Consider the following 8,165-nt stretch of genomic DNA (forward strand, 5'->3'; position numbering starts at 1 on the left):
AGAAAAATAAATAATTTAATTTTATGCATCCTTCAATAATACTGTTACGTGCTATGGTTTTTAATAGACAATGACAATACCGATTGTACTTAAAATAACATTGTATTTACTACCGAAACCCTGAATAAAAAAGATAACACAAACACAACACGTGAATTAACACTGCAATACTAAAGCACTCAAATACACAAACACTACGCAGTTACACACCATCCACGATATTGGCTTCGATATCGCTCGTAGTTATCGCTCTTGATCGCGTCGTAAATAAGACTGACTGCGGCGACCGCGCGCACTCCTTTTATACTCGGCCGCATGTACTATCGATATCTGTGGAACATTCTCGGAAGATCCAGAATGGTCGAGAACTCTCTAGTATAATTTTATTGAGATCCGTTATCATATTTCCACGACATTCCGGAAACATCGAGATCCTTCAAGAACGTTCCATAACCGAACTTTCCACATTCGGGTACGGTATTATCGGCGAGTGCCACTGGGTGTAACAATACTATGTAATATAAAAAGCGGTTTAATAATACACAAAGTGATCGCGTAACATAAACTCTTGATCAAACATCCTGTATGATCCAGCTAGAAATGTGGGTAGACGAGGAGCGGGCGGCGTCGGGCACGCTCGCCGGGAACGCGTACCCACAGCGGGGAGGCGGACTCTACCTGGGGGGCGTAGGGCCCTTGGACAGAGCTAAACTGGGACCACTCCGTCTGGAGCCGTTTACTGGCACGATTACCGACTTTATTGTGGATGGACAGTGAGTATATTGTTGTTAATGTCCTTTTTAACTACTGATGAAAATAAAATAAAAACAAATACACTATTGTGTGTCAAATTCAATTCGTTCCTAAACTATAATTTTAGTGTAATTAAAAAATAAAGTTTTTCTTGTGGCTAGACCATGTATAATAAAGATTATAATAATATTGTCATGTTGGCAACATTCAGTTTTGTAAAAAAATTTGTGATAAAAAATTTAAATTATAATAATATGCTAGAATATTTTGGAACAATCAATAGATAATTTAATTGTTTACTGAATGCGGTTACTTAAAATCAAATCCATGTCAGATTGATAGGTCTAGAGACGGCGGTGAACTGGAGCGGCGCGCAGCTCGGCCGCGCGGACTCCGAGCCGCGCGACGAGCCGCGAACCGAACCCAGAGCCTTGCAGGCGCAGGCCGGCGAGAACGGATGCAGCAAGGTAAGGATTCATTGTCATATATGCTGGTGTATTTCTTTTGTTTCAATAGACTCAGCCTTTCATTAATGATTGTTCGGTTCATGTGTATAAATGTATTGAACCCTGGTATATCGTGTCAGACGTGGTCGTGGACGGTGGAGGGCGGCGCGGTGAAGTTCGGCGACGGTGCGTGGAGCCACGCCACCGTGCGCGTCGCCAAGCGCGCCAAGCACCTCGCGCTCGCGCTGCACTTCCGCACCTACGCGCTCCACGGGCTGCTGCTGCTCGTGCCCGTGAGTCTATACTGGCTACTGCTGGAACACATAACTGATCCAAGTTCGGCGACGGTGCGTGAGCCACGCCACCGTGCGCGTCGCCAAGCGCGCCAAGCACCTCGCGCTCGCGCTGCACTTCCGCACCTACGCGCTCCACGGGCTGCTGCTGCTCGTGCCCGTGAGTCTATACTGGCTACTGCTGGAACACATAACTGATCCAAGTTCGGCGACGGTGCGTGGAGCCACGCCACCGTGCGCGTCGCCAAGCGCGCCAAGCACCTCGCGCTCGCGCTGCACTTCCGCACCTACGCGCTCCACGGGCTGCTGCTGCTCGTGCCCGTGAGTCTATACTGGCTACCGCTGGAACACATAACTGATCCAAGTTCGGCGACGGTGCGTGGAGCCACGCCACCGTGCGCGTCGCCAAGCGCGCCAAGCACCTCGCGCTCGCGCTGCACTTCCGCACCTACGCGCTCCACGGGCTGCTGCTGCTCGTGCCCGTGAGTCTATACTGGCTACCGCTGGAACACATAACTGATCCGTTCGGCGACGGTGCGTGGAGCCACGCCACCGTGCGCGTCGCCAAGCGCGCTAAGCACCTCGCGCTCGCGCTGCACTTCCACCCGCGCTCCACGGGCTGCTGCTGCCGTGCCCGTGAGTCTATACTGGCTACTGCTGGAACACATAACTGATCCAAGTTCGGCGACGGTGCGTGGAGCCACGCCACCGTGCGCGTCGCCAAGCGCCAAGCACCTCGCGCTCGCGCTGCACTTCCGCACCTACGCGCTCCACGGGCTGCTGCTGCTCGTGCCCGTGAGTCTATACTGGCTACCGCTGGAACACATAACTGATCCAAGTTCGGCGACGGTGCGTGGAGCCACGCCACCGTGCGCGTCATAAACGCGCTCCGCGCTTCCGCACCTACGCGCTCCACGGGCTGCTGCTGCTCGTGCCCGTGAGTCTATACTGGCTGCTGGAACACATAACTGATCCAGTTCGGCGACGGTGCGTGGAGCCACGCCACCGTGCGCGTCGCCAAGCGCGCTAAGCACTCGCGCTCGCGCTGCACTTCCGCACTACGCGCTCCACGGGCTGCTGCTGCTCGTGCCCGTGAGTCTATACTGGCTACTGCTGGAACACATAACTGATCCAAGTTCGGCGACGGTGCGTGGAGCCACGCCACCGTGCGCGTCGCCAAGCGCGCCAAGCACCTCGCGCTCGCGCTGCACTTCCGCACCTGCGCTCCACGGGCTGCTGCTGCTCGTGCCCGTGAGTCTATACTGGCTACCGCTGGAACACATAACTGATCCAGTTCGGCGACGGTGCGTGGAGCCACGCCATGCGCGGCCAAGCGCGCCAGCACCTCGCGCTCGCACTTCCACACCTACGCGCTCCACGGGCTGCTGCTGCTCGGTGCCCGTGAGTCTATACTGGCTACTGGAACACATAACTGATCCAAGTTCGGCGACGGTGCGTGGAGCCACGCCACCGTGCGCGTCGCCAAGCGCGCCAAGCACCTCGCGCTCGCGCTGCACGCTCCGGGCGCGCCCTGCTGCTCGTGCCCGTGAGTCTATACTGGCTACTGCTGGAACACATAACTGATCCAAGTTCGGCGACGGTGCGTGGAGCCACGCCACCGTGCGCGTCGCCAAGCGCGCTAAGCACCTCGCGCTTTTGCTGCACACTACGCGCTCCACGGGCTGCTGCTGCGTGCCCGTCGCTACTGCTGGAACACATAACTGATCCAGGGCGGAGCCACGCCACCGTGCGCCGGCAACGCCAAGCACCTCGCGCTCGCGCTGCACTTCCGCACCTACGCGCTCCACGGGCTGCTGCTGCTCGTGCCCGTGAGTCTATACTGGCTACTGCTGGAACACTAACTGATCCAAGTTCGGCGACGGTGCGTGGAGCCACGCCACCGTGCGCGTCGCCAAGCGCGCCAAGCACCTCGCGCTCGCGCTGCACTTCCGCACCTACGCGCTCCACGGGCTGCTGCTGCTCGTGCCCGTGAGTCTATACTGGCTACTGCTGGAACACATAACTGATCCAAGTTCGGCGACGGTGCGTGGAGCCACGCCACCGTGCGCGTCGCCAAGCGCGCCAAGACCTCGCGCTTCGCGCTGCACTTCCGCACCTACGCGCTCCACGGGCTGCTGCTGCTCGTGCCCGTGAGTCTATACTGGCTACTGCTGAACACATAACTGATCCAAGTTCGGCGACGGTGCGTGGAGCCACGCCACCGTGCGCGTCGCCAAGCGCGCATAAGCACCTCGCGCTGCACTTCCGCACCTACGCGCTCCACGGGCTGCTGCTGCTCGTGCCCGTGAGTCTATACTGCTACATAACTAAGATCAAGTTCGGCGACGGTGCGTGGAGCCACGCCACCGTGCGCGTCGCCACCGCGCCAAGCACCTCGCGCTCGCGCTGCACTTCCGCACCTACGCGCTCCACGGGCTGCTGCTGCTCGTGCCCGTGAGTCTATACTGGCTACTGCTGGAACACATAACTGGATCCAAGTTCGGCGACGGTGCGTGGAGCCACGCCACCGTGCGTCGCCAAGCGCGCGCCAAGCACCTCGCGCTCGCCGCACCTACGCGCTCCACGGGCTGCTGCTCGTGCCCGTGAGTCTATACTGGCTACACTGGAACACATAACTGATCAAGTTCGGCGACGGTGCGAGCCACGCCACCGTGCGCGTCGCCAAGCGCGCCAAGCACCTCGTGCGTCGCGCTGCACTTCCGCACCTACGCGCTCCACGGGCTGCTGCTGCTCGTGCCCGTGAGTCTACTCGGCTACTGCTGGAACACATAACTGATCCAAGGTCGGCGACGGCGCGTGGAGCCACGCCACCGTGCGCGTCGCCAAGAGCGCAAAGCACCTCGCGCTCGCGCTGCACTTCCGCACCTACTCCACACGGGCTGCTGCTGCTCGTGCCCGTGAGTCTATACTGGCTACTGCTGGAACACATAACTGATCCAAGTTCGGCGACGGTGCGTGGAGCCGCCACCGTGCGCGTCGTAAGCGCGCCAAGCACCCGCGCTCGCGCTGCACACCTACGCGCTCCACGGGCTGCTGCTGCTCGTGCCCGTGAGTCTATAAACTACTGCTGGAACACATAGATCAAGTTCGGCGACGGTGCGTGGAGCCACGCCACCGTGCGTCGCCAAGCGCGCCAAGCACCTCGCGCTCGCGCTGCACTTCCGCACCTACGCGCTCACGGGCTGCTGCTCGTGCCCGTGAGTCTATACTGGCTACTGCTGGAACACATAACTGATCCAGAGTTCGGCGACGGTGCGTGGAGCCACGCCACCGTGCGCGTCGCCAAGCGCGCCTGCACTCACGCTCGCGCTCTTACACTCCACCTGCTGCTGCTCGTGCCCGTGGCTACTGCTGGAACACTAACTGATCCAAGTTCGGCGACGGTGCGTGGAGCCACGCGCCACCGTGCGTCAAGCGCCATCGCGCTCGCGCTGCACTTCCCACCCTACGCGCCCACGGGCTGCTGCTGCTCGTGCCCGTGAGTCTATACTGGCTACTGCTGGAACACATAACTGATCCAAGTTCGGCGACGGTGCGTGGAGCCACGCCACCGTGCGCGTCGCCAAGCGCGCCAAGCACCTCGCGCTCGCGCTGCTTCCACCTACGGGCTGCTGCGTTGCCCGTGAGTCTCTGGCTACTGCTGGAACACATAACTGATCCAAGTTCGGCGACGGTGAGCCCACGCCACCGTGCGCGTCGCCAAGCGCGCCAAGCACCTCGCTCGCGCTGCACTACGCGCACGGCTGCGTGCCCGTGCGTTATACTGGCCTGCTGGAACCATAACTGATCCAAGTTCGGCGACGGTGCGTGGAGCCACGCCACCGTGCGCGTCGCCAAGCGCGCCAAGCACCGCGCTCGCGCTGCACTTCCGCACCTACGCGCTCCACGGGCTGCTGCTGCTCGTGCCCGTGAGTCTATACCAGCTACTGCTGAACATAACTGATCCAAGTTCGGCGACGGTGCGTGGAGCGCACGCCACCGTGCGCCAAGCGCGCGCCAAGCACCTCGCGCTCGCGCTGCACTTCCGCACCTACGCGCTCCACGGGCTGCTGCTGCTCGTGCCCGTGAGTCTATACTGGCTACTGCTGGAACACATAACTGATCCAAGTTTCAAGAGATCGGTGTTCGGGATCAAAAATTCAGTAGCCAAATTGACGTATCATATCAATTCTATTTTTAAACTTTCGACACATGGGTCTTGTCACTCGATAAGAGATGGCGCTGTAATCATCTAGAGAGAGTTGACGAGAATCAGTTGGTCGTTAAAACTATGTTAAATAATTTCTGCGATATTCATAAAAAGGTAGTGAGTTGACCTCACATGAAGGTGGGATACGGCATGTTAGAAAATACCTAGCAAATCTTACAGAATTGTAGTATGAAAATCAGATCACCATTTTTAAGTTTTAGAGTATATAGGTTAATTTTTATGTTCAGGGTTCGAAAGCGAAACCGAAGCATTACCTGGCGCTGATGATCCGCGATGGTAAGCTGCGGCTGGTGGTGCGCGGCCGGAAACGGAAAGAGGTCACGCTCGCCACCTTTGTGTCCGATGGGACGTGGAGATCGGTGAGTGGACTACTTATTATAAAATAGTATTTCGCTTCGTGAATAATTATTGGATGATTTACGTGTCATACTATATTGTAACCTAATTTTCATTTCATTTATCAGGAACAAAGTTAAACAGTACCGAAGTTTTTATGACCTATACTTTTGTTCATATAAGTATTATTTTTATATTCCAAATATTATTACATTTGCTCTCTTTTGTGTTCTCCTGGTCTACATATATGTTGCCATTTCAAAAAGTCGTTTGTCCTCAGGTGTCGATCCGTAGTGGCGGGTCTCGCGTGTGGGTGCGGAGTGGCGGCGCGGCGGGTGGGGCGGCCGCCCGCGCAGGGCTGGCGCAGCGTGTGTACGTGGGGGGTCCGCCGCCCCCGCCCGCGCTTCCACTACTGCCGGCTGCCGTAAGTACTATATATGTTAAACATCACATTAAACCGATTGTAGCACTCCCCATCGCATACTATTAAACTTCTTATAATGTTGACTAAAAATAAAATTACTTTAGCATATCGTAGTCAATGAAGCTCACAAAGGTTTGATCCTTGATTACAATTGAACGACGAGACGTGCAAAAGATTGACGATAGTGATATAATATACTCAAGACTATAATCAAAATGGTAACATATTTATTAATTTACGGAATTGAACCAATCCCACTTACTACAAACAATAAACCGTTTCAATAAAGTTTCTAGGACCATACTTTATTTTACTGTGCTTGGGCAAATTTTAATTTACGAAGTATTTTCGAGTCTAATCGCACGTACATGTTCAGATCGTGCGCGTGGGCGGGTTCCGCGGATGTGTGCGTCGCGTGACGGTGAACAACCGCGCCGAGGACCTGGTGCGGGATGCGCACGCGCACCACAACGTGGGACAGTGCTTCCCCAACGTCGAGCGGGCTGCGTACTTTGCAGGTAACACTCACTGTCTTAATTGTAATAGAACAAACCAACAATAGCAGAGAGACTTAAATGTTTAGTGGATTTACATTTATACAAGTTACATAGGGATTGTATACATGGTGCAAAACCTGTTTTAATGACTTTTTGTCAGTTTCTTATATGTTTTGTTGAATTTTGTTTTGTGGAATATATTTCATTTCATTTTTAGTTGTTAATGTAAAGCGGGAATATTTTTTTATCATTAAAACTTTGCTTATTACATTATAGGTGACGCATACGCCACGCTATCCCATTCCTGGTCTAGTGAGGAAAGTTCAGAAGACGCTACGGAGATAGAGGTGCAGTTCAGGACCACCGAGCCCAATGGAATACTGCTCGCAGGTGGTGGGATCGTGCTGGAGATTAAGGATGGAGAGGTCAGTGGTTATAAGCAGATTGGTAAAGAGATATTGTTAATCTTTGTAGATCCTAAGAATGATTGATATTGAAAACTGATATTATTTTTGGTTGATATTTGTAACAAATTTTATTTTTATCCTGAGAATGTTCTAGTGTTTGATCACTTGGTGTAGTAGTTGTATATTTTTGTTATCATATGATTTATGATTATTTTTAACCGACTTCAAAAAAAAGGAGGAGGTTATCAATTCGATCTGATTTTTTTTTTTTTTTTTGTATGTTTGTTACCTCAGAACTCGCTCATTTATCAACCGATTTGGAAAATTCTTTTTATTCGAAGAGTTTCTCTCCAGATTGGTCCCATAAATTTTTCAAGATGGATTCGGTAGTTTGGTTTTTAAATTTAAAAAACTAGAATAATTATGTCGTCCAAGAAAACGAAATCGCGAATTTAGCTTTCCTGTGACGTATTTAGTTATGTTTTTGCATTGAGTTTGGTTGACTGTACTTCTCACATACTTATACATATAGCATAACATCTTTTCCCCGTGTCAGGGATAGGCAGAGGCGTATTTCATCGCGATAGTCGTACTGTGGTGAAACATATCAGTTGTGTTTTTGGGTTGGGTTTAATTAACTCTACTTTTTACATACATACATATATGTATATAGCATCACACCTTTTCCCCTTTTTAGGGGTAGGCAGAGATGTAACACCACAGCGCAATAGTTATAGTATGATCGAAATATATCAGTTGTGTTTTTGCGTTAGGTTTG

The 8,165-nt window shown here is 53.3% G+C and overlaps 1 protein-coding gene across 1 annotated transcript; it reads left to right on the forward strand.

Moving 5' to 3' along the window:
- Nucleotides 1-37: 37 nt before the first annotated feature.
- Nucleotides 38-7,405, forward strand: LOC119191285 (laminin subunit alpha-1-like; the record flags this gene model as incomplete). The annotated part of the gene is given in 7 exon segments (XM_037445197.1): nucleotides 38-773; nucleotides 1,088-1,220; nucleotides 1,340-1,492; nucleotides 5,951-6,082; nucleotides 6,340-6,483; nucleotides 6,860-7,001; nucleotides 7,257-7,405. Coding segments are annotated over 7 exon segments (1,041 nt in total), but the record flags the coding sequence as incomplete, so codon positions are not given.
- Between the last annotated feature and the right edge of the window lie 760 nt (nucleotides 7,406-8,165).

The sequence above is a fragment of the Manduca sexta genome, unplaced genomic scaffold (assembly GCF_014839805.1).
Source record: "Manduca sexta isolate Smith_Timp_Sample1 unplaced genomic scaffold, JHU_Msex_v1.0 HiC_scaffold_1304, whole genome shotgun sequence".
Classification (NCBI taxonomy): domain Eukaryota; kingdom Metazoa; phylum Arthropoda; class Insecta; order Lepidoptera; family Sphingidae; genus Manduca; species Manduca sexta.